General features: G+C 47.0%; 1 protein-coding gene across 1 annotated transcript in view; it reads left to right on the forward strand.

The window, feature by feature from the left end:
• Nucleotides 1-27,262, forward strand: part of si:dkey-100n23.5 (cyclic AMP receptor 1) — a 70,940-nt gene that overhangs the window by 7,852 nt on the left and 35,826 nt on the right. The window contains 4 exon segments of the mRNA XM_052083097.1: nucleotides 4,193-4,280; nucleotides 12,448-12,537; nucleotides 12,971-13,009; nucleotides 21,686-21,764. Coding sequence (XP_051939057.1) covers nucleotides 4,193-4,280; nucleotides 12,448-12,537; nucleotides 12,971-13,009; nucleotides 21,686-21,764 — 296 coding nt within the window.

A 27,262-nucleotide genomic window follows, 5' to 3' on the forward strand; every position in this document is an offset into this window, starting at 1 on the left:
TAAATGTTCAGATCACACAAGATTGACTTAGTTGTGTCATTTGACCCTTGATGGGAGGGCAGGCACTTTGGAGACATATTTAAAGACACTCAGTGGCGGTTCTGGGGGAGGGCCAACGGGGGCCAGTGCCCCTGTAGCACTGATTCTGCCCCCCCCCCCCCCGTGGCCCCCCCTCCGAACGTAGATTACGCAGTCGCGCCGAGTCGCCGATGCGAAAAGTGGAACCAAAGTGCGTGATTTAACATTCTCGTCGGACCCTTTAGTGCGCTGCACCACTTAAAAATGAGCGGGAAATGAGAAGCAGTCCGCAGAGAAGGAACTTACCACGACGTGCGCGCGCGCGTGTGTGTAACTTTTTTAGTCTCCCTTTTTATTTTTATTTTTATTTAACAGGATCAATATATAAGACATTGCCTTTTAAAATTTGGATAATTATATGCATGTAAAACATCTAGCTTTAGTGTATTTGCAATTTTTGTACCCGGCAGGCTGGTACCATATCATCCCCTGGCTTGAATATTCTCAACAGATGGACACGGCGTATTGTTACGCTTGCAGACATTTTAGCCCTCCTAATACTGTTTTTTTTTCTCATCACTGTAATGTTATGACTACAATTTCAAAGTTTGAAGAAATAAAAAGTCATGTAAGATGTTGAATCTGTCTTTTTAGCCCTGGGTTGAATGTGCCCCCCCATCAAAACACCTGGCCCCAGCCCGGCCCCCTTAGTGAAATTGATCCAGAACCGCCACTGAAGGCACTTGATGTAAAGTGTCTCATTTGAGCTGATCCAATTGTTTGAAATCTTTACTCGCATCGTTTTTTGTTAAATTGTGAAGAGATGTTATGGACATCCTTTGGAAATTCTCTTCTGTGGTTCTGCCATTCGTTCGCCATAATGCTTCCAGGGCCGTGCTAATTGATTAGCAGGTAAAATAATTTGACACACATTACCCGGAGCAGTCTAACGCATTCCTCCGTCTTAGAAGTTGCATGTCCTGTTTTACGGTTAACATCACTGCTATCTCGCTGTGGCCGCATCACAAAAAAAAAGCCCCGCCCCTCCCTCCACAACAATTTGGTTGTACTTTCAATTGCTCACTTGGAGCTGCCACTGTATTAAAAAAAAAAGTCAGTCTTTTTCCCCACACTAGTGATGCATTACGTCCTGACGTTCTCAAGCTTAAAAGGAGCACATATGTGCTCTACATTTGCATAGCGAGCCTATAAAGCAGCCATTAGGGCGGCGATGCGGCACTCGACTATTCAGCAGTTTTCACACACCCTCGCCAGGAATGCCACGCTCGTGGGGATGGTGTAACACATGGGAGTGAACAGTATGCGCTCCTTTATGGAGAGATCATTTTCACTGAAGCAGACACCCCGGGGCTGTGCCGAATCATACCATCCACAAAAAAAAAAAAAAAATGTATATATATATATACACACACTGTATAGTGAAGCGCGACAAAAATGTAACATGAGTGAGTCTTCTTAACATTGGAGGCTACAGAGGGTGGGACAAAATATCGATATGATGATATGATGATACGGTGTTATCACAGGGGTACTCTGACGGGCTATTTGTGACCCCCCCCCTCGAACTCTTCCGGCCCTTTCCCTAGATCTGATGACACGAGCCGTTCTCAAAGTTGTCGTCTGGTTGTCTGCCATGCTTCACCTCACAACTCAGCGAGCCGTCAGCCATCTCATTCATTGCGTGAGATTGGCAGCTCGGTGGGTGACACCTGAATTGAAAACGTTTATCGCTACGCCGGCGTTCCGATTGCGTTCTTCGGGAACCGATTTCAAATGCATTGTTTTGTTTTTAACACGAAAGCCGGCCATTTCGGTGCCAATTATACGGCCACTTTAGCCCCCGCCGATTAGCATTCGGATTCTTAGTTGGGGCTCGGTGCTAATACGCCTCTTCGACGCCGCTTTTTTTTTTTTATTGCTCTCACAGGCAAACGCACACACCGAGGCGGCCGCGGCGTAATGGGCAGTGAGTTAGTGCTGCGGGGTTGCGGCGTGTCAGCTCGCTTTATCACAAGCATCCTCACGCTGGGGACAAACGGCTGTACATAAACCTGAACAGGCACTTTGTTCTGTGTGGCGTCGAGCCTGGTGGGAGCTGCGCGGCGTAGCGCCGCTTTTAAATTCACACCAATAAAATGTGATGAAATGTGTTGGGAGACGGGACAGGTGCACATTAAAACAGGTGGGGGGAACCTTTTTTTTCGTATCAGGGGCTATTTCAGTTTTCATAAAGTCGTGCGAGGGCCATACTGCATTTCTGGGGGGAAAAAAACAAGATTTATGTATTATGAGTGTTTGTGGGTTAAATGTTTGTTTGACTTTTTCATTGCTTTCTGGTTTTTACGACTTCCACTAGGCATGAAATTAGGAAGTCCCCCCCCCCCCCCCTTTTCCTCTGAACAAACTCACAAACACACCGTAGTTTGCTTGCAATTGTCCCTGGCGATTTTCTTTTTTTTTAAGCATCAGACACAACCTCCCAGGATTAACTCGCGAGTGAATTGGAAAAGTCAGTAAGCAGTTAAAACAACCCCAAAAAATTATAATTTCCATTTTTAGGAAGACATACTCCTCCGCGGGTACCAATGCGATCTTGACCAAATACGACACAGTTCTGTTCTGACAGAGGCGACATAAACGGGATTGATACGCAAGTCAAAACCTGCTATGGTCAATCACTAATCTTCACTCACGCAGTTGTCAAGCCATGATTACCGTAAATATATATTTTTTAATGAAAATCCCTTCCTCGGCCTGCATATTAAACCATATATAAACTCGTTAAATGCCCGCGATTGTCACTGGAGCAACACCTTCAATCCCAGCGTTTTACTGGATTTTTACTGATCTTGCAAAGCCCACAAAATATTTGGTTCTACTGCTATATAAACCTGGAGCCTACCAAAATAAAGTTTGGACTTTATGGATTTTTTTTTGTTTTTTTTTCTTTTTACATTCTTCAGCAATCGGCATTACAAATGGCTAAGTTTCATGAAAATGGCGATTCCTGGGCAAAAAAACTGAGAAAAAAGAGCTTTTTGTAAAAGCGTGCATTTCAAGCACGTGAGGCACCACTGCCACCCACTGGTCACTTTTTTACATGATTTACAATGTAAACAGTTTATTCTCATTCACAGATTGCATCAGACCATCCTCCTCACTGACGCCAAAAAAAAGACTTAGACGTACAAGTACGTCCTTGGTAGGTAGGGGCTAATTTTAAAAAGACGTACGTCTTGTGTAATGAAAGAGTTGGATAAGCGCATACAGAAAAGGAATGGATAGAAAACACCAAGTACGTCGCTAATGACGCATTCTTATGCTGCTTCTCAAATTTGATCGCTGCGCAGTTTGTAACCTCGTAACATCGCATCTAGTGAACGTCATAAACCGAGGACCTCCCAATTTATCGGCCAGTTTTTTGTGGCTCACGGGCCAAAGGTTTCCCACCCCTGAATGCCGGCACAGATCCGCTCGCGTTCCAGTAGCCTAAAATGCATTTCGCTTGTCCCAGCGACGGTGATTAATTGCGAAAGATGACAGAGACAGCCGGCCCGGCCTACTTTCCAAGTCGCCGCATGCTGCTCCCTCTTCGTTCTTGTGCGGGAGGTTGTGTTGTGTGAAAGCCAGTAAGCTGAGCACGCAGCTCCGGGAATTCATCATTGTGACGAGCGGCCTTGCCCGTCCTGTCAAGAAAAACACACACGCACACACAAGGACACACCCAAACAACAACGGCAAAAAAAAAACAAAAAAACCCTGCAAGGCTCCAAACCGAAATACAACAAAAGACACGAGCGCTTTGTTTCACGGTCTCCCTTTTTGTGTCGGCCTCGATCCAACCCACCATGTTGGAATCCCACCATAGTCTCTCCGCAACCCCTCCCACCCCCCCGTCCCCCACCTTCCCGCGCACCCACGCCGCCGTTATCTCGCTTCGCTTTTTCATAGTTCATCATTATCTCTCTCCCAGCTCCCCCCCTTCTCATACATCACCATAAGCCACTGGTTTCCCTCATATTACCGCAGAATGGGCTTCCATTCATCAAAAAATGTCACATATACATGCGAGTGTTTGTGTGTGTGTGTGCGCGTGCGAGGTTGGGAGCCGTGTTGCATTTCTGACCGTGTTGTTTTATTTCCTACTCTGCAGACTGGAGTGCCTTGGCCTGGGTTTGCCTCATCACGCTCAACCTGTACTTTAACCTGATCAAGGAGATGAGCACGACTTCATATGAAATGTGAGTTAAGGCTCGCATTGTCCGCTGTACACCAACGCCGTGCCTCTTGCGGCCACTTTTTTGGGAGGGATAAATGTTTTGATGATTGTTTGTTAGATGGTGAGCAGGAATCTGCCAAACCGATCCCCCCCCAGGCCCACAAAAATGCATATCGGATGAATTTATCCTCAATTTTTGCTGTTTGAGTTGGAGGGAATCCTTTCCACACCCCCCCCCCCCCAAACCCCTGCTTCAGATTTTTAATGGTAGAGCCCCGTCCGCCTAATCCGAAAGCTTTACATCAGCCCTAAGCCGCTTTCACACTGGCTTCCCCGTAAATTGGCGTAACGGTAGAGCCGGGATTGATTCTCCTTTCCCTTTCAGACTGAGCTGACCTGTGGAAGGATGTACATATGGATTTTGTCGAAAACAGGTCTGTTCATAAAAAAAATCAAGTGTGCTCTGACTTTTTCCACTATTTTTACATCTGCGGACACCAAGCATAATTTGTGGGTTGACCCCCCCCCCCCCCCCAAATCAAATCACGCCTTTACCTGCAACCAAGTGTGGGCACCAAAGAACTAACAAAATACAGATGGTAGTCTTTGATCTTTTCCACTTTTATTGAATTCATTAGCCATTGTTGAAACCATTGCAGCTCGGCGGCCTCGACTTAACATTCAAGATGTTCTGGGTTTGATTCTTGAACTTTCACTTTCCACTGTGAGGTTCGCGAGGTGTTCCCGTGCTTGTGTGGGTTTTCCGTGGTTACTTTGGCTTCCTCACGCATTCCACACACATGCACGTTAAGGTCATCGAAGACTCGATATTGTCCATGAGTGTGGATATGAGTGTGAATGGTTGTTTTCTTTCCACGCAGCCCTGTGATTGCCTGACGACTAATTCAGGGGATCGCCTCGCCAACCGCCCAAATATCCGGCTCGCCCTCTACCACAATGAGGACTTTTATTTTTGTGTGTGTGTGGCTTCAAAATAAAAGCCATTCATTTTCACGAATCAAAGCACGCGCTGCTTTGTGCAGACACGGCCCGCCAAACAAACGCAAATAGGGCGCGCCACCAGCTTTTACATTTTTGGGCGATGATTCTTCTCCATTTGATGTGAGGTTGGGGTTTAGTTGAGACTTGTTGTTGGTCTCCATCTTGCATTGCAATTTCGAGATCACACGATAAAGTCCGTTCATCACCGTCTTTTACCTTGTGTATATCTATATACATATAGATATAGATATATAGATGCTATCTAATTGTAGTTGCCAGTTCGACCTTGGAGGAGCCACGCGCTCCACCGGCTGTTACTGTTTTCCCGTATAGGCCGGAATCGCCACGTTGCTTTTTCTCCGCCTCACAGCTCCGTACGGAGACGCGAAGTGGGGCTGCCGATGTAAGAGCGGCGCCGGCACTGATGTCTGTGTAATTGGGACAGCCTTGAACGGCGTAGCAGCTCATTAAAAACGCTGATGCGAAGGCGCTATTCAAATTCACCCGCTGGGGCGCCATATTGCTGGCGTTGATAAGTTCCGCATAAACAAGCGAGGCGGAATAGCGGTCGGACTCGCTTTTCGGGCGCGAAAGAACAGACTTATGTGTCTTATTTCGCGATGGCCGCTTCCCCGGGAGTGCGCTTGCGTGTGTGTGTGTGTGTGTGTGTGTGTGTGTGTGTGTGTGCGCGTTCGCTCTGCCAAAGCATGTGTTTCCCCGCAGCGCCCTGACAGCCATCTCCCCTCCGCCACCCTCCCTCCCTCCCTGTATCCTCCTCCCCCCCCCCTTTTCCGTTCCAGCCAGCCGCCACTCTAATTGAAAAGGGAGTGAGTGTCAGCCGCTAAGTGCGAGCTTGTGTGGCTGCCGACGTGCGCACACATCTTCACGCTTTGTGGCTCAGCGTCCCTGTCGCTCAAACTCCCCTGAGCGCTTTCCGCGGAGCAAGTGTGAATTTATTTGCGCCTGTGTGCACGCGCGTTGGACGTTAAAAAAAATATATATATATAAATAAATAAAATGAATGTGCACCGTGGGTGGAAGAACAAGCAGCTTTAACAAATTAGCAGCCACTCTGTTCGCCCAGCCAAGTCGATTGTTCTTGCCGCTATTCCGTAGATGTGCTTAGGTGTGCACACTTGTCTTACACTCCTGTGTTTGTGTGCGTGGGAGGGGGGGAACAGGGGGGGGGGGGGCGTTGGGTTGGGCCCCGCCAGCCCTCCCCTTGGGAGTTTCCCTGCATTGATTAGCAATAAGCCGGAGGATATAATGGCGGTATAACTCAGAAAGAGACGGGTTTATGAGCGCAGGGATGATGCCTGCTTGGGGGTCCGGAATGGGCTCGCTACCGATCCTAATCAAGAGCCCCTTTCGCAGCGCCTGTAATTGCTGGCATTTTTGTCGTTCTTTTCCCTGTTGCAGTTCGGTATTAATGAGAGGTTGCATAATAGCATCGATATCCTGCAGATTTAAAAAAAAAAAAAAAAAAAACACCACCAGCAGAAAAGTCTTCTTTTTCGGCTGTGGCTACGCTCATTTTGTTGGAAGATTTTCCGAAAGTGGATTTTGCCGCTTTTCATGCGCAAACGTCACCGACGTGGGTTCCGGTGATGCCGTATCGACATTTTGACGCTTGACATTCCCCTCGCCGGGATGGTTTTGTTGCATGCGGTTTTCACCGTCCGTCACATCAGACGCTGGCACCGATCGGAAGTAATTTACCTGATAGCATCTGATGTGAAAGTTCGCACAATCACTTGCTTCCGTATAAAAGGCACAGACGGACGGATAAATGCCAGCGCTTCTATTAAGGCTGTGATGGGCTAATTGTGATGGGTCTCGCTGTGACGGAGGCTTCAGCTTGTAAATGTCAAGACCCTAATTCATTCACGTGGAATTGGTGGGGGGGTTGGGGGCAATGTTGACCTGGCAATTTCTTCCTACTGAGACAGTGTCATACCCAAAACAGGCATTCTAAAACGTATTGTATGTTGTTCTTGCCTCGTGCAGCAATATCCCACTTTGCTGTGTTCCGTATGAAAGGTAGCAGCAAAATACAGTCAATGGCAGATCTGTCATGCAAATAAAGACATTGCTGCATCTTTGAGTGACTCCACATCTCCCGCCCGACTGTGTTGAAAGCGATCGTCGCCGTTCGTCACCCCAGACAGCGGCGATTACGTCACCCGATTGTCACATTGCGGCGCGCCGTGTTGCTGTTTTGGAAGCCGGCGCGTATAGTTTCAGCAGGATCCCGCTTCGCAGCGTGTAAAAAGCGGTGCCAGATCAATGCCAGAGTTGAAGCTGTGATGTGCTAATTTTTGCCGTGTGAATGTGACTTACCGCCTGGAAAAGCAGACAATTTGTTGTTCTGTGGAAATGGCGTTGACACAGAACGGGGAGGGGAGTTGCCGCTTGAATTTTTTGGGGGGGGCTTTAATGGACACTCTGAAAATAGGGTGTAGTCAGGGTGTTAAAGCTCACACCCCTCTACGCCGAAGGCGGTGTCCTGCCTTTGTTACGCCGCCGGTACTCCCTCCAGCGGTGGCAAATTTATGGGTCGTCACCGTAAGAGGTTGAAAATTCCTGGCTTTAATAGTCTGAGATGGACTATAGTCGGGGTGTTAGACTTCACACCCCGTACACGCAGGCCGCATCCCCCTCTGCTACATTTCTGATCCTACATCAGGAGGTGGCAAATTTTCAGGTTGGCTCCAACCTTCCCATTAAAGTGAAAAAGCCCAGGCTTTAATAGACAGTCTCGAAGTGGCTCCTGTCAGAGTGTTGAACTCCTTATACACACGGAAAAATAGCACACCGCTGATGCGACCTCAACCATCGCAGAAAATGTACGGGTCGACTCCAAACCCCATTCCATGTCAACAACACTGGAAAAAAGGTGGAAAATGTACATCTTTAATGCGCCGTTGTTCTTAAATGGGCCGGCGTCAGGGGAGTCCTACCTCTGAAAACTGACAAATTTACGCGCCAGCTCTGACCCCCTCTTCCATTTATACAGAACGCGATGTTTGGAAAATCCACGGCTTTTCCAGCCAGTGTAAAATGGGCTAAGGACGAAAGTGAGAGGCGGGCGGGGGAGGGATGCGCCTTTTGTTTTTGTGCGCGCTGCGAAGAAGAATGGAAAAAAATAGAATGGCGCTCCGCTAATCGGCTCGTGCGTTAGCGGCAAGCGTCGAGGGGCTTTTCGTAAATTGACTGCACATACGTAAGCTGTGTGTGTTTAGTCGGGCGGGGATGTGCCTTTGCACGCATGCACAATTACCCTTCAGCCCCCCCAAACTCAAACTCTCCGCTCCCCGCAACCCGCCCCCCCCCCCCCCACCTCTTTCTCTCTCCCACATGCACACTGATGGCTCATTGTGATGGTTTATGAATGAACAAATTGCCAGAGGAGTGGGGGAGCCGAGGCGGGATGAGCCAAGACTGATTGAAGTGCGTGCAAGAGAGCGAGATAGGGAAGGAGGGAGGGACAGAGCGAGAGAAGGGGGACAGAGAGAGTGAGAGAGAGGGATGGGGGGGGGCAGAAAGAGAGAGAGAGAGAGCATGCATGCTAATGTGCGTTTGAAGGGCGGATTCAGGCCGAGGGCAGAGAGATGTCAGCAGGGGGAGGTGGAGGGCGCCGGGCGGGTGGAGCACGTGGAAGGGGGGCTAAAAATGAGGAGGGGGGGGTTCTCGTCAATCCGCGCTCGTGTGTGTGTGTGTGTGTGGGGGGCGCCGTGCCCCCACGTGCGGCCGTGCGCGCAGGTGTGTGCGTAATACGGAACGCGTCGTGGCCCTGCTGTGCCTCATTAAGCCCATGTTGCGCCGCGCTCTGGACCTCGTCAGCTCCCTCTCGCCGTGCTGCGAGCGAGCGCGCGTGCGCGTGTGTGTGTGTGTGTGTGTGTGCGCGCGCGCCGCAGCCGGTGTGTCCGCGAGCTCTCGACATTGATTTCCTGACAAGGCGCCCTCCCTCCCTCCCTCCCCTCCCTCGCCTCTCCCCCCTCCCTCCCCCGGCAGCCTTTACACCAGGGAACGGCAGCGCTGATTTCACCATTTGTATCTCTCCTCCTGCTGGCGAGCGCCTTTTCAGAGTATTTCCTCGTCCTTTTTCCCGTCGGATTTAAACTATTTTGTCCGCCGCTTACATTTTTTTTTTTTTTTTGGTGAGCAAAACATGAGTTGTACTTGGAACGTATTCAAATGATTTTGTTATTTCCCAAGTTCGCCACTAGGTAGCGCAACGTTGCTAATTGTGCTTGGCTCGCTTTTTCGTCCTCTCCCGTGTTCCCAGCTGCATCACAGTTTTTGTGCAACATATCTAACAAGGTTGCCTAAGTTTACCAGTTGAATTCATTTCGTGACCAAGCTCATAATACAATTTATTAGGATATCGAATCATTTTTCCGAATTGAAACGCGATTAATCCGTTCCAGGTCCAAAAAAGACACAGCTGCATTTTTTTTTCATGTGAAATGTTTTTAATGATTAAGAACAGCGCTGCATTGTACAAAATAAATTCGAAAGCAAAATTGAATCTAGTAACAGAGAATGTCAAGAGATAAATGGTTTTTTGAAGTGTAGTTAAGCTCAAAGTCTCCCAGACACACTCCCGGTACAAAAAAAGTACTGCTGAGCATTTAAAAAAAAAAAAACTACTATGCCACATATTTTTATGACCACAATTTTCTCTGAGTGACCTCCCAAAACATGTTCTGTGCAGTTTGGCACCGTACAGTTTATTCATCTATGAGACGGGAAAGTGTTGCACAGTAATATGCTCTCTGCGCCTCCACTAATTCAAACAAGGCATTCTGATTAATACGTTTGTGGAAAACGAGTTAAGCAGCTGAGTCCACCCGTTTTTTTTTAGCCAATCTCAGGCGGCGGCCACCATGCCACCTTCCGTCAACTCAAAATGACGTCTTCAGTTGCTCAGGGCTCGGCTAACGATCATTCACGACTCGCCTGATTTTTGAAGCTGAGCCCTGATTGGTTGTTACCTGAGCAACCGTGTTGTCATTTTCCGTCGTCTCTGTGGAAAAAGCGACGATTGACCATGCGGTCCTAGTTTCCGTAAACTTTCAACAAAAGCGAGCGGCAACAAAAACAAAGCGCTTGTTAGAAAGCCGTCATTGTTGTTTCCGCTCCCTTTTGTTTGATTTTTCAGCTTTCTCTCATGCTACACCCTCGCTGGATCCCAATCTGTGTGTCCCTCTCCCACACTCACCGCCCGGTTCTATTTAAACCACCAGCCGGCACTTTTTTCCCTTTTTTTTTTTTGTTGTTGTTTTTTTTTTGTACGCCATCGCCTCCCACATATTCACACCGGTGTCCATCAGACGGCTGCAGAGGCGGGAAACGCAGCGAAATGGAAAATGTGTGTGTGAGTGCGTTGATTGGGTAAAGCGCACACACACACACACACAGCGAATCGGATTGAGTGTGTGTCAGCCCTGTCGCATCTGCTCGATTGACCACGCTCGGAAGATGTCAGGGTAGGACTTCCACTCTATTGACCGGCCGATGCTGTTCGCTGTATAAAGTATTGATGGACAAGCCCAAAAGACACGCAATCTTCACAATCCAACACACGCGCAAATGGCGATTAATTTTTTTTTCTTTTTCCCTTTAATAGCAGTCAACGATTTTTTTTTTCCACCCCCCCTAAGCAGTTTTAGCCTTTTCAGCTATCTTCAAGTGTTTCCATGGAGTTAAGCTGATTAATGCGCGGAATAAGAAAAATGGGAGTCGATTCTTTCCTCGCCGTGCCTTGCCGAGATTCTTCCCTCATCATTTACCCAGCTGAGCGCTCAGATTTAATTATGCGCAACACCTGCTAAGGGAGACCGGAATTCCTCTTTGTGGTTCTGGTGCAGACCTCCCATCGTAGAAATCAACCTGTGGGGGTAATTATAGTTGATATTACCTTGTTCGGATGCTTGCACGCGCAAGCAAGAAGGAGTGAACTCGGGAAGAGAGTAGCGGTAGTTAATTAACTAGCGCACTTGGCACAATGCAGGCGGACGCTTTAGTTTTAGAAGGGCTCATTTTTTGGTGGTGATTCGTTGTCAAATTTTTCCGTAATCTTCGTCATCATCAAAACGGAATGAAAGCATGATGTCATGAACAGAATTTATCATGCTCAGTTTTCTGGGAATTGTTTGCATATTTTGCGGGATTCTTCTTTAAAATACAAAAAAACAAAAGCCATAACTACATAGCAGAGTCAACTTTAACGTTAAATTCGTGACAACTGTCCCACCTAATTTCGCAAAACAAACAGCAATGAAAACAATATTTATGAGTAGATGTAATGAGCTGAGCATAGGAGAAGTTTGTAATATTTTTGTGTCAACCTGTTAAAAAAAATTGCAGTGAAAATAGAATTTAATAAGCGTATTGGCAGGGCGGTCCGGTGGTTAGCGCGTCGACCTCACAGTTCAGAGGTGCAGGGTTCGATTCCGCCGCCGGCCTCCCTGTGTGGAGTTTGCATGTTTCCCCCTCCTTGTGCCTGCGTGGGTTTTCTCTGGGTAGTCCGGTTTCCTCCCACATTCCATAAACATGCATGACAGGCTGATTGAACGCTCTTAATTGTCTCTAGGTGTGAGGGTGAGCGCGGATGGTTGTTCGTTTGTGTGTGCCTTGCGACTTGCTGGCAATTGGTTCAGGATGTCCTACTGCCGGAAGACGGCTGGGATAGGTTTCAGCCCCCCCCCCCCCCCCCCCCTCCGCGACCCTCATGAGGATAAAGCAGATCGGAAAATCAATGAATGAATCGTAATGGCAATACTTTTCCTGGAAACTGGTTCAGAATTTTTTCCCCCACTCCTCCTTGGATGCAGTCAATAAAAACCTAATTATCAGAAATAATTTCATCGTATTGGAAATTATTTTTGAAATATTTCCAAAATCAAAATAGCGAAACCACGATAAAAACATAACCTCTTATGTTGAAGTATTGCTGTGATTTAAAAAAAAAATGTTTTTATTTTAATCTGACAACAAACTTTTCTGATCCTCCTCACAACAAAACATCCGTGATAAGAAAATGAATTCAAGGATGAGATGATGCACAGCTGTGGAGAAATCGGAAATTACCGATAAACTTCCTTGACGTCATAAATAATGTTTCCCAGCTGATCTTTCAAACGGGTGTCTTGATTTTGGTGTTTTGTTTTTTTTCTAATCAGGTTCTACCATCTCATTGCGTGGGGGGTTCCTCTGGTCATGTCGTCCTTGCCGCTGCTCAAAGGTTACTACGGCCCAGCAGGAGCCTGGTGGTGAGTCGCAACCGTCGTCGCGTCGGCGCCTTTGTTTTGTCGGCAAGCAGCTTTGGCCTCCTTCCAGCTCCCGGCGGGCTCCTTTTTTCCCCTCATAAGACCCAGCCTTGTAAAAACGGGGCAATTATCAGCTCAGCTTTAAACATTTGGAAACGCCCGCTCCTTCGGCGAGCAGGAGCGGCATCATTGTTTGTTTGGAGAGTCGTTAAGGGGCTGAGGGAAAAAGACGACGCGGGGCCTGAGGAGAGCCGGTTGCGGAATGAAAATTGGGACGGAGCCTTAATCTCCAGGCTCGGCGCTCTCTTTTTCCACTCTTGGCTTATTAATAGCTACAGCTGCGCAGCGTCTCACCCTCCCCAGTACGCAGTCACAAGCCTCCCTTCCGCTCTCCTTCTCGTCCGTAACCCCGCTCTCTCCTTCTCTCTTCCTCCAGCTGGATCACAGACGATCACGTAGCCTGGAGATTTGGGATGTAAGTAGACCCTTTCAGCCCCGCCATCAAAGCCTGCTGTAGGGGTGGAGGGTCTCCGGGGGAGGGAAACGTGAAGACTTGCGGATCGAGGGGAGCCTGCGGGTTATTTTTTTTCCCTCCCCTCAGCATGAGGCAAAAAGTGTTTTTTTTAAATTTTGGTTGCGCTTTTTTTTTTTCACCCACTTTCCTGTTCCACTGCTACATTCCATATTAGCATGGAAGTGGAAATTCACTGTTGAGCATATCCAGCTTCACCCCTACGCAAGCTAGCTGTCAAACGATTTGAAGATTTAGGGACCTCTTTACCATGGAAACATTTAATGTGTCGTACTAAAATCAACCACCGTGGTTTAGGATTCTGGGACCCTGTCAAGTGGAAATGCTCAATTGAACTGAAACGTATTTTTTGGCTTCACTTTACACCGGCAAACCTTAGCATACTACAACTAAAAACTTGAATGGTAACATAAGTATACACCGTAATTCATTAGATTATTGCAATTCGAGAATCACATTTTATTTATTTTTTTGACGAGGTGAGGACCCAGTGCCGTTGTACATTTCATTATTATCTTGCCTTTTCCCGAAATTATTTTCTTCAGGCTTCTGATTGGGTAAAGTGGCTTGACTGTTTGGAGTTTGACAGCCTGCAAGCGCGACAAGTTGAGTCGTTCCAATTTAATATTTGGCAGTCCCAGTTGCACTTCTCAGTCCTTGATTGAAGGCAGCGAGAACAGTCAACCATTCCAAGACAATGAGCACACTCACTGCAGGAGCTGCTGTCGGCCACATCTTAAGCGCAGACATTCACACGCAGGCATGCTGACTTGACACGCGATTTCAACAGGCCCCGCCTCTTAAAGGCACGTCTAACGCACAGAACACTACAATGTGTCCTGTGTTTCCTGTAGATGTATTTGCAATATTTTGGTGGGTTAATAAGATATCCTTTATTTGTCCCACACTGGGGAAATTGTTCACAATGTGTAAAATCGTCTTGTAGTGAGGTTAATTATGTTCAAAGCAATATGGCTGGTGTGAAACGATCCAAAAATATTGCGAGTAGTATCGTATTGGCCCGAATATAAGACAGTGTTTTTTGCATTGAAAAAGTGGGGGTCGGCTTATATTCAGGGACTAGACATTATACCCCTTTACGACGCTAGATGGCGCCATACGTTGAACTTGACTCCCCAGGCCAAAGCGAACCGCTGTCACAAATAATAAAAATAAAAATAGAAATAAAAAATAGCGGCGAGAAAGAAAGAAGAGATAACAGAAAATAGAGAAACGTAGCGGCAATCTGGAGAAAAGGTGGGTCGAAGATCGACCAGACTAACCGGCCCGAGCTGAGGACAAGTTATAATATAAACTTCAAAATGCTTTTTCTCTCAAATATATTGTTATAATCATGTGTTTCAGATGTACTGTAATTATTTTCTGTATAAAAATTAATTTGATGTTCAAAAAGTCTTTTTTTCAAACTTGAGTCTTGAAAAAGACTGGGGGCGCGGGGTCGTCTTATAATCAGGGCCGTCTTATATTCGGGCCAATACGGTAGTGGAGCGTATCCACCGTGATAAGCAGCGGATTCTTATCCTTTTTGGGGATAACTTTCTTTTGGCTTGCGATTGTGTGATTTGGTATGGGAGCATAACGGGTGGGGGGGGGGGGGGGGAATCCTGCGGGTTTTGCCCATCGCTGCGATTAACTGAAAAGTGTAACGCCCTCCCACTCCCCGTGTCAAATCAGGGGAATCGCTGCTTGTGTATTTAACGCTCGCGACGGGGCTATGAAGGATTATTCCTGTTTGACGCTTTCTGCAGCTGGCCCTAAGTCTGCGAGCACGCCGCCAATCATCCACCAACTCTTAAGCACACTCGCGCGCGCCCGCACATACACACACACACACACACACACACACACACACACACACACACGACAGCGCTTCGCTACGAGGCAAGGTAATTGCGTTGCTGCTCGCGGCATCAGCAGGGAATCAATCTTTCTAAACAAATAAGCACACACAAGGCAGGCGCGCACACACACACACACACACACACAACATGCTATCAGCTGTGCTAAACGAGCCTGTGTCTCTTTTATCAGCGCTCCTCTGCTCCCCGGCTCTTTCTAGTTTTCCTCGCTGTTGTGGCCCAGGGGGACGAGCCGCTCAGAGGATCAGGGAATCATCATTAGCTCTAATTACATCAAACCAGATGAGAGATTAGAGGCCAAGGCAGCGCCCGTCAAGGAGGAAGCGCAGGCGTTAAAACACGCGCGCCGCTGCTGGCAGCCGGGCGAAAGGTTGCCGCATTAAAGGTGAAAATTAGAAAGATGGAAGGCGCGAGAGGGAGAGAGCGAGCATAACTCAGCGGGAGAGGGAGGGAAAAGGGAGGGCGGGGAGTTTGGCGGCGGCGGCGGCGGCGTCGTAGCGGGGGAATGGAGATGAGCCTAAGAGAAATGGATGGCCTCTCGTCTCTGGCCACGCCGCGCCGTGTGTCTTCATCAGCACTCATCCGCGCACGCCGACGCGACAGGCTACGCTCGGCGGGAGCGAGGCGCAGAGGACGGGGCCTCGTGAGACCGAGGTGCTGAATTTCAAGGGTTTGAGTCAGCGCGCCGGAGTTGTGCTGAGTCAGCGCTCCCGTGTCCCCCCGTCGGTAGCGTGTCGTTGACCCTTGCGACACAAATGGATGGTAATGACCACAGAGAGGGGAGAGGGGGGTTGGGGGGGGGTGTAGCGATGGTAGTTATTGGACCTATTGACATGAAATATTCATGGGTCCTGGAATTTTAAGTACGATGACACGAGTGATAAATGGATGCTTTTTGGCATTCTCAGAACCAAACGGCGAATTCGTCTATCCGCCGTCAGTGTGACTTCCACGTTTTTTGTTTTTTTCAACTGAGCCCAACGACATGCAAATAACTGATTTGAAGTGCTCTTGGAACGATGGTTAAGCGGAGTCGGACAGCATTCAAGGCCCACTCCATTATTATATCGGCACAGTTGACATCTCTCATTGATGACTTAAGAGGAATCCTCAAGCAACTAAACAGCGGCTCGTGTTAGCATGTAGCGTGATTCTACTTTTTTTTTTCAGGCTTTTGTTCCGGGAAAAGCTTTCTTCAGGCTTCTGATTGTTTGAAATAATTTGAAGTGTTCCAGATTACAGCACCATCTGTTGCTTTGGTATGCGTTTGACAACCCAAATAAAATTGAGTTCGGATTTTATACTAGAATAGAAACACCCAGAAATATGTACCATAGCGAAATGAAACAAACCATACTGCTCTGCGGTAACGAGTCTCAACGTCTTATTTGAAATAAGACGGTGAGTGATGATGAACCTGTGATTTGATTCTTGAATATTGTTCTCAGGCAGCACTGTACGGCTCGACTTTTCATTTTCATCATTGTGCGAATGACTGTCTGTGGCGGATCTCATTCGCTAAAATGGCTTTACGGTTAGATCGTCAGGCGTCGAGCAGCCCGTGTGTGACGGAATATTGTACGGTTCGGCTTTCATATTTTGGAATGCTTCACAACGCAAGCACCCAAATGTGTATTTTACCGAGTTGAAACTGCACTGCTTGGGACAGAAGGGACGGTTTTAATTCTTCTTTCCCGGAAATGTTAGCATTTAGCTCTGTGCCGTTTTACCTCCAACAACCGCATTCTACCGCATTTTCCGTAAACGCCTTTCAAGCATCCGATATTGGTTCTCTGATTAGGAATTTAAAACCCCGTCCATGACTTTGGCGCCGTGCTTCATAGCCTCGAGTGTGGACGGAGATCTTTTTAAAACACTGTTCGCGTGGAGAAAAATGTATTTAAAAAAAAAAAATGCACTTGTACGTGTGGTCCGACTGAAAACGCACCGTTGGGAGTCCGCATGCTCATATGTTTTTCTTTTTGTCTCTCAGTTTGTCCCGGTGCTTTATGCAAGTTGGCCGAACAGGTAAATTGTGATCTCTGGCGGTGCCGCGGGTCAAAGTTGAGTCGCCGCAGTCGAGCGCTAACCAGGAACGACGGGTCCCTGCTGCACTCTCATCTTCCGCTGAGCGCCTCCATTAAGGCTCCTTTCATCCGCGCCGCGTCCTTCACTTCAGAGGGAGGATGGAAGGGATTGGGGTGGGGGGGGGAGGTTGAAACGGTAGGCTGAGGCGGAGGGATTCAATCTGCGCGTGTGCCTCTGAAGATCTTTCCCTAAGTTTCCATCCTCTCTCTCTCTTTCGCCCCCCCCACCACCACCCCGCCCCGCCCCGTCTTCCTCTCGCTCTCCACCGCTTGCTCGCCGCAGTCCTTCCCGCCAGCTCGCCTCTGCCGTTATCCGTCCTTTTTTTTTTTTTTTTTTTTAGGCATTCATCTTGCGTCAGCCCCTTTACGCCGCGCTTGCTCTATTTTTAATCACCCTGCGCCGCTTTCTAATTTCTCTTCTTTCTGTTCCCGACCTACTATCCTCTTGTCGCCCCGGTCTCCCACCCCCCCCCTCTACCATCTTCACCTTTATTCCTGTCCTCATCTTTGTCCCCCCCCCCCCCACACACACACTCGGAATCCCCCCCCCCCCTCTTCTATTTGCCCCTCTCCTTCTTTTCCTTCCCGTCTCGCTCCGGCTCTGGGTAGCGCACAGCTGTAGAGCAGGGCTCTAATGGCAGATCATTATCATGCTAATTAGAGCACTTTGTAGCTGCCGCCCGTCATTCTCCCCCCCCCTCAAACCCACCCCCCACATCCCCTCGCTCGCTATCGTTAAAAATGCCACCCCCCTCCCATTCCGCTCCCCGCCATCCGCCCTCCCCGGCCCTCCGTCATTAATGGGACGCACGCTGCCGTAATTGGACGCTGTTTATTCCGGAGAGCGGGTTATTAAATCACATGAGGTGACGCTCGCCTCGGTCCCCTAACATTCCCCCCCACCCTCCACCCTCTCCTCCCTTGAAATGCTTTCATCATTGTCCCATGCCATTATTGAACCCGCGTACGCGCACACGCACGCGTATTTCAAAGAGGCTCCTCTTTGTTTATTGATGTTTCCGAGCAGACTTGAGGGAACGCGTATAAAAACAGCGCGGCTTCTCCGCAGCGCGTATCCCGCTGCGAAAATAGCGCCGCCGACCAGCCCGGATTCCCGACGCCAATGAAAAGTTTTGTTAGAATTTTTTTTTTTTTAATGGAATGCCAAGGGGGGGAAGGGGATATTTACCTTTTGTAGCTGTTGCTTTAAATGCCAGTTTCAGTTTTATTCAAACAGCGGAATTTCAAAGTCAATCGCACCTAAAATTGACAAGTTTCCAATGCGAGTTCAATGAACGAGAAAAAGCTGCCGTGAATGTACCAAATCAAACCTTCATTCGCGTTTCTCACTAGGCCTCAGATCAGCGAGCATGAACATGTTTTTGGGTTTATTCCGAATGGCGCCTTGGATGATGCCCCGTAATGTTAGAATGTCATGGGAGACCTCTGCATACCTCAACAGACCTTCCCAAAACATTTAATGTTCATGTTTTTGCCACGGACCGCCCTTTGACCTTGTGGTTAGGACATCCGTCTCCCAATTCTGAGTTTGGTGGTTCAAATCCAGGTTGCGCCCTCCCATTGTGGAGTTTGTCTCCCCGTGCTTGTGTGGGTTCTCTCCAGACGCTCTTTTTCTTTTTTTTCCCCTCCCTGTAATTGGAGACAAGACTCGGGTGTAGTTTACCTTTCACCTAAAGTCGATAGGGATAGGCTCTACCTTACCGTGACTCTGAACAGGATAAGTGGAAGGCTATGAAAAAGGGAATGGATGACGGATGAGGTTTGAAGCGTGAAGATGCGACAGAGAAGTCTGGCATTGAAAATGGAATCTTACCAAGGAGGCAAATCTGCTACTAAGCTAACAATGCCTTTAAGCGGATATATTTTTCCAGCTCGAAACATGCTATGTGTAGGCCTAAGAAAAAGGCTTTTGCAGATCTGACTGAAAGGTGTTTTGTTTCTACGTTAGATTGCGCTAAACTTCTTTTTACACTTACACAATCAGTAAGAATGTGAAAACATTACAGAGAAAATCAGCCATGTGCGAATGTTTTGTGTTGGTAACAGTTTGACCCTGGGTCTGATTTCTTTCCAATTGCAAAAATTCTTTCCAAACGAGAGGTTGGTCAGCGTCCTTCAACAATTTGTTTTCAGAGGTTCCACTGCATGAAACTCAAAACATCTCCAAATGTATCCTAAGCTTTTACATTTATTGTGTAATTTGTTAACCTACTGAAAATGTTTGCAGCTAAGCTTTGTTTAGCTCAGGCCGGATGTTCACACTGCCTTGGGTAAGCGTGTATTATTTTTTTTTGGGGGGGGGGGTAGCCCACTTGAGCAGAACAGACGAGCGGCATCGGCGAACCTGCCTATCAAAGCAAGACAAAGGCCCCGTTTTGTGATTACAGGGAGAGGTTGAAACACCTCCGAGCTTACATCACCTCCCGAGAGGTTGCGTAACACAAAGCTGCCATTCCAACAAAGCCATCACCACCCCGCCACCCTCCCCTCGCCTCGCTTCTCCCACCTGTCTCACTTTCTTTCATCCGGTCAGAAATATCTGACTTTTTTTTTTTTTCGCTGCACGGCACCTCCCCTTGATTGTCAGCGCTTCATCTCACAGGAACGCCGTGCATTTCCGGCGACTTTTGTCTCTCTGCGGCCTGCGTTTTGCCTCACTGAAAGACAATCTTGCCGACCTTATTTAACCAGCCAGGGTGGGCTATATGCATGAAGGTTATAAGAGCGTTGCGAGTGGTCAGTCAGAGGAAGAGCTTTGCACGAATCCCACGAATGCTTGAAAGTCTTCGAAATGCTTCGTTTCTATGTTTTCGCATTTGAAAAGTGCTTTGAATTTTCTGTCCAAAAGTTTCATTTAGAAGACATTGGAACAAATAGCTGTCTGAGCCAATTCAACGTAAGCTAGCGAGGTGCAGAAATGAAATTAAACTCACTGCTTACAAAAGGTTAGGGATATTCGGCTTTAGGGTGACATTTCAGAATGTACCTAAAATGCACTATAATATGTGCAGGTGAACTTTTAAATGCATATCCAACTGCTTTTGTGTGGGTGTGTTTTAATACTTTTTTGCTTGACTAAATAGCAACAGTCACAGCAGGTAAATAATAATAATGAATAATAAAAATAGGGTGGCCCGGTAGTCCAGTGGTTAGCACGTCGGCTTCACAGTGCAGAGGTACCGGGTTCGATTCCAGCTCCGGCCTCCCTGTGTGGAGTTTGCATGTTCTCCCCGGGCATGCGTGGGTTTTCTCTGGGTGCTCCGGTTTCCATGGCAGGCTGATTGAACACTCTAAATTGTCCCTAGGTGTGAGCGTGGATGGTTGTTCGTCTATGTGTGCCCTGCGATTGGCTGGCAACCGATTCAGGGTGTCCCCCGCCTACTGCCCGGAGACGGCTGGGATGGGCTCCAGCACCCCCCGCGACCCAAGTGAGGATAAAGCGGTACGGAAGATGAATGAATGAATAATAAAAAGTAATAAATTATATTTAAAATAATGTATTCAAAATAATGACTCCAATGAATGTGGTGTCTTACCTAATGATGAGGAAAAAATGAAGCTTCGAGATGCTTCGCATGAATCAAAGTATTTTTTGGGGTCCTCTAATTGGCACTCTCTGTTCAACATGCGACTGAAAGCACACTGACCTTCCATTTCTTGAACCTCGTCTTAAAAACAGATCCATCCCGAGGACTAAAAAAATATATACCAACTGGTTCATGGCACATCTTTGAAGCTTCATTTTCTCATCACGAGTCTTAACTCATGTTTTAAAGGAGTTCCCTACTCAGATGATTGTTTGGTGACATCAACATTTGTTCGCTTCCACAATATTGTGTGAGTCCATGTTAAAATACATATTTGTCACATGAAGAATTACAAGAATTAATGTTGTGTGCATCGTATGCAAGTGCGTGTGTTAAGCAGCTATGCGACTTATCTTGTCATCCAGTCTGCCTAATTTTATTGCAATTTCTCCATGATGGTACAGATATTTAATTTCTTCTAAATTGTTCATCCTTATCCAAGTGCAAATATTTTATATTTATAATACTGTAACACAACTTTTTACAGTCTTTTGCCACTCCCAAAACATGCCTACTTAATAGATAAGCGGTCATTTTGACTCAAAACTTTGACCGAGTTTCGAAATGAATTTGGACTAAAAGTCTCTGTGAAGAATTACATTTTCATTTGTTTTGCCCAAAAATGTGAGTTACCCCAGACATGCGGAGCTAAGAACAATCTTGAAGTGTTTAATTTGACTTTGGAAGAGGCGCTGAGACACAGTGAACCGCGACGAACGATCGGAGGATAGAAAAGCACAGACCGAGCAAGCATTTTTCTCGACCCCGAAACAGCTGAAAAGACTCAGCTCGGGGTGCTGCGGAACCCAGGAAAACATTATGCGGAGACCACACGCACTCGGGAGCTTATTTCAAATACGTGACCGTACGGTTATTGTGGATGACAGCAAGGGTGGCGAACCAGCAAGGGGCTATTTGTCCTCAAGAGGGCCATTTGATGAAAAATAAAACAATCGGATGCAATGATCCGACAAATATTGTGGGTTAAAGGTGTTCAGATATGCTCTCTCATGTTTTGTTTTTCTCTCTGACGTCACATTGCAGATGGTACGTGCCTCTCTTCACGCTCATCCTGCTGATGATCTGCTGCTACGCCAGGATCATCTGTGTGGCCAATCACCGGGTGAGTGTGTGCGGTTATTAGGCCGCATCGGTATGCTTTGTGACCTTTTGAAGATGCGTCAAATCGGCGGTGAAGACGAGACCGCGTGAATGGAAGTATGTCTGACTGAACTGAGGCCAACGCGCGTGCTCTGCCGGGTCGAAATCCGGAAGTGCGTCTATAAATAACTGACATTTTGGATAATTTGCCTTTGTTGCCTCCTCCAACAGGTTTGTCTGACCTGCCCGCAGGCTTTCAAAACCCGACTCTGTCTAAGCTTGTAGCCTTCGCCGAACTTGGCAATGAACCTTTCCCCACAGTCTTATTTTTAAATTCCATTTTCATTTCATGACCTTTTTTTTTTTTTTTTCGCGCTTCCATCCAAGCTTGAATGGAAATGAGCCAATTTTTGCATTAGTTTCTAGTCTTAATGCGATGGTCAGACCGTAGGCGAGCTGAGCTTTTCATCTGCAACACGTTTGCGTATATCGTCAATGCAGTTTGCGCGGTTGTGTGCTGGGCAGTGCGGATAAAGCGTTTGCATTGAAAATTTTGCTTCTTCTCCCATTTCGTCGTGGTTTGCTGAATTGAACTTTTTACGGCGTCGCCGACAGGCAATCAGTGTTGAGAATGTGCGCGATACGTCACACGCAGCGGCTCTACGAGCACAGAGACACAGCCACTGGAAATTACTAAATGCTAACTCTTTACACCAATCCATTTTTTTGATCCGCTTATCCTCACTCGGGTCGCGGGGGGTGCTGGGGCCTATCCCAGCCGTCTTCGGGCAGTAGGCTGGGGACACCCTGAACCGGTTGCCAGGCAATCACAGGGCACACACAGACGAACAACCATGCACACTCACACTCCCACCTCGGGATAATTTAGAGTGTTCAATCAGTCTGTCATGCATTTTTTTGGAATGTGGGAGGAAACCGGAATACCCGGAGAAAACCCACGCAGGCCCGGGGAGAACATGCAAACTCCACACAGGGAGCTGGAATTGGACGTATGCACTGTGAGGTACACCAGCATTACTGATATTTTAAAAATCATTCTTTAGATTGCTCAAATAGGTTAAAAAGGGGTAAAAAAAATAGTTGGTAGATCATTGAGATTTGTGCTGAACCCTTTCATGCACCCCTGGAACCCGATCACACGATAAACTGTCCACTGTAGTAACCGCTGAAAGGGTTAACAGCACGGCAGCTGCAGACGCGCCATTGTGCCCAGCATTTGCGCTGTCAAATAGTCGTCTCGCCAGGGTGAGGCGATATGAATACTTTACCCACATTATAGCCAGGCTGACGAAGTGCCAATTTGGTTGATCAAAACCACCCGTGTCAAGAGCCCTGTCTGAGCTCGCTCATGATGGCGTGTGTGAACAACGTTCTTCTCGCAATTCCTTTGTGTGTTTGTTAGTTTTTTTTTTTCATTTTTCCCACCGCTTAATAAAACGATTCAATTCGGCGTCGAATGGAGGACTCTGGAGGAACCGCGGTTCACAACCGCGGTTCATAAAGTCCGTTTACAATCTTTGTTCGCAACGTCGGTTCACGACGTCGGTTCACAACGTTCGTTCGGTGTTGTTGAAGAGATTGGATTCACAACTTCACGTCTGCGATATTAAAAGACGTTAGGTCAAGACATGAGCAGATGACGTCGCTTCATCCTTTGAATGCTAATCGAGTCGGTCTCACGAGTTTTGTTGAAATTTCACATGGCAGTGGTTTGACCTTCAAATTTTCTTTGACATTTGAGGCCTATTTTTCCAGAACAAATTGTACAGCTTGTGGCATTTGACTGTGACGTTTCAAGTGTAAAAGACGCGCGAGACTTGACGGCTTCAGCTCTCGACGATGAGCAGCACAAATGAACACTTTCCCATTCCTTTCGATTGTCTTCATTCCTTGATGCACAGGAAACAGCGAACAATCCAACTCCCTTTTAGTCCTCGAACGTGACGTTTTGCCTATTGTCTTTATTCGATAAACAGTATTGCTCGGAAGCAGGCTGTTTGATTGGATCGATCCCCCCCCCCTCTGGCTCACGCAGAGGCTGTGTTCTTTTCCATTTTGAGGGCGCAGTCGAAAAGCCCGGAGGCGGCATTCCACAAGGTCCGCATAGCTGACATTCCCGCGATATGACAGCACAGCGCACAAAGCCCAGTGGCGCACTTGGGTTTCGAATGTTTTGGATTTTTTTTGATTGAGAATTGAAAGCGAGGTTCACGCTCCACCAAAAAGCCGTCTTTCGTGTTGAGCGCTCAGTGAGCACTCAATGTGAGTGTGAATCCAATTGGTTTCTTGCCCATTAAACACTTTTTTTTTTTTAACCTGTATTGATTTCAATTCTCTTGCGTTGTTAGGTGTGTAATCAAGTTGTGTTTTTGAAGACAGACACTGAGTACATTCGGTACCGTAATGTTCCATATCACCATTTTGTATTTAAATGGAAGTAGAGTCCTGGGTTAACGTCATGCACTAACGTTGTGAGCTAATCCTGTGAGCCGACCGTGTCAGCTAACATATCGACTAATCTCGTGGACTAACTAAGTTCACTGAGTGATCTTTGTCACGAGCGCATGAAAAAGAACATCTCACTATCGCCACAAGGCACATAAAAAAAAAGAAATTGCACGATTCACCTGTGTTGCAATCCCATCTCTCTACCCCAACCCCCCCCCCCCTCCCCCCGCGCGCCTTTTCCGTCTCGCTCCACCTGTCTCGCCCTTCACTCTGCCGTTTTGCATCCTCTATCACATTTATGAAGAGCTGCGCCTTTATCTCCCCCTCCGCTGCAGGCTGTCTCACTTGAAAGAATCTCAAAAAGCTTTGAAAGCGGGGAAGGTAGGTGGCGCCTCGCTCGACGAAGAGACAAGGAGTGGGGGGTGGGGGGGGGCGGCGACGGCGCAGGCTGGACGGAGATGTTTTCACATCGCGAAGGGAGCGAGATTGCGGGAGATAATTACCGCGTTGCTCATTAGTCTTCCAAGCCTGTGTCGACAACGAGGCTTTAAAGAAATCAACACTGAAGGGCTGCGTGCAGCTTGAGAACTAAATTGAATGTAATTTATGATTCCTCCGTGTGTGTTCCTCGGCCACGTCCAGACTAAAAGCCTTTGAGATTTGTTTTTTTGGGGTGTTAATTTATCTCGTTTGACCTCCACTTTGCGCAACCGCTCGCCTGAGTTACATATCCATTGAAACAAGCATTTTCTATTCGATGTCTCCCGTTCAGAGGTCCGGTGGGTATATCCCGTCTCATGTAAATTAAGCACACGCAGTGCTAATGATATTGGTTAACGTTGAGAACCAACAGCTTGGACCAACGCTGTGAACCGACGCCTTGATCCAAGATGAAGTAATTTTGCGTACCGATGTTAACGTTGTGAACGGATGTCGCGACAAGCATGGGTGAGCTTTCAACGCCCAGTCTGGTGGTGCGCTAATATCGTCTACTGTCATGAACTAGCATAGTGAGCGAGCGTTATAAAACCAACATTGTACGCTGATGTTGCAAGCTACCGTAATTAACTAACGTGAGCTAACGTCGTGTGCTAACTTCATGGAACTCGCATTGTGTCCTGTGTGCTGAACATCTTAACGTTGTCCAAACGACACGTGCTAGCATTGCGCCCAGTAAAATATTATGGCAAGCTATTGTTGTGAAGCCATATACAGTGTACAAAGGCATTCCCTATTTCTACAGTAAGTTAAGCTAAGTAAGTTAGCAGATTCTAATGAGTTAAACGATGATCGGATTCATGATTCCTTGTCAACGTGTGACAAGGGAAGTATGTTGCTTGTTGTTTTTAGCGTCAGCATTCTGAATCCACAGACAGCTGTAACATCTCTTAGTATGACAGTCGGAAATATAGAATGAACACTATAGCTGGAGCCTAAGTGGAACAGCGTGTCTCCACAGAGTTTGTCCAACTTAACACTCACAACTCACTGAAACACACACACACAAAAAGCATTGTTGCGCCTTATTTTTTATTTTCTGCCCTCTTCTCTGCTCAGTTTGTGTTGGAGAAATTTCTGACTAACATAGCGTGAAAGAGTTTGTCCGGTTACATTTGAAATTAACTTTTTATCAGGCCGTTACGGTGGCTGAGCCTCCATCACTATTAAGAGTGGCCCGACTCTAGTCCCTCAGCTCTTCCTTTCCTATTTTTCTCTCTCTATTTTTACAACCAAAATAAAGCCAAAATGGTGATGTGTTTTGCTGTTTTCAAGATGACGCAGCTTATTTTCTTGTTTCAACGCGGAACAAATTCATCTTTAGCACTGTTTCCTTTGTTTGTTTTTTAACTGATTAAAATTTGTTTTTGTTGTTGGTGTACATGCCAACACTGTTTTGAGACGAAATATGACACTTGAAAATAGTGATTGCGTTTTTCAACATTTTCTTTTCACATTTACGATGCTGCACAAGGAAAAGCAATTTGTGTGCATGTGAGAAGTCCTTTCATGCATGTTATAACACAGACGTTTTTGTAGTTGAGAAAAAAGTCAACTATTTTCATGAATTAATAACTAACGTCACGTACAAATTGTGTAGATGCACTAATGTGCTCACGTCGTTAGCTAACACGAGCTAATGTCGCGAGCCAGCGTAGTGAGCTAGCGTCTTGAGCTCACGTCATGAGCTAACATGAACTAACGTCGTGAGCTAACGTCGTGAGCTAATCTCATGGCTTAAAGTCATGACCTAACGTAAGCTAAAGGTATGAGCTAACGGCATGACCTGACATAATAAGCTAACATTGTGAGGCCAACGTCGTGAACTAACGTGATGTACTAATGGCGTAAACAAGGATCGTAAACCAATGTCGTGAGCTAGCATGAACTGATATCGTGCTCTCGTGTCATGATCTAACGTCTTGAACTGATGTGAACTGACATCAGGGACCCAGGTGGTGACTAACATCTTGTCCGAATGCCATGTATTAACGCGGCGTACTAACACCGCACTGCCGTTTTAACATTGTGTACTAATGTTTTGGACTTCAATCAATCACCTTTTATTCATTAAGTGCCTTTATGAAAAGAAAACGTAAACCTAGGTTCTTTACATAATTATATCAGCTTCAGTAGCACACTGTCCCTGTACTGACCGTAGTGAACTAATGTTGTGTACTTAAGTTGTGTTAACGCTGTGAACTTAATGTAGCAACTACTGGCCAGGCATATATTTACAGTACTGCTAAATGTTCATATCTTTTTACAGGTTCTAGTGAACAGGGATGCTGCTATGTGAAACTTAAAAATAGATATATCTTGTCATAGTGGCACCTTAGTTTGCCTTGCAATTTTAAAGCTGCAAAAAAAAAAAAAAGTGGGGGGGTAGGCGGGGAGTGGAATCAACAAGGGAACCATTATCAGGCCCGACAGGGTGGTCCTATAGCGCGGTTGAAGTGTTTACGGATGTGATTTGTCCGTGCCCGTTCCTTCCCTCCATCACATCTCGACACTTAATCTGCTGATGTGCTCGCCTCGCCGTGGCGTGGCTTA

This window comes from Hippocampus zosterae, chromosome 12, assembly GCF_025434085.1.
Source record: "Hippocampus zosterae strain Florida chromosome 12, ASM2543408v3, whole genome shotgun sequence".
NCBI classification, from domain to species: domain Eukaryota; kingdom Metazoa; phylum Chordata; class Actinopteri; order Syngnathiformes; family Syngnathidae; genus Hippocampus; species Hippocampus zosterae.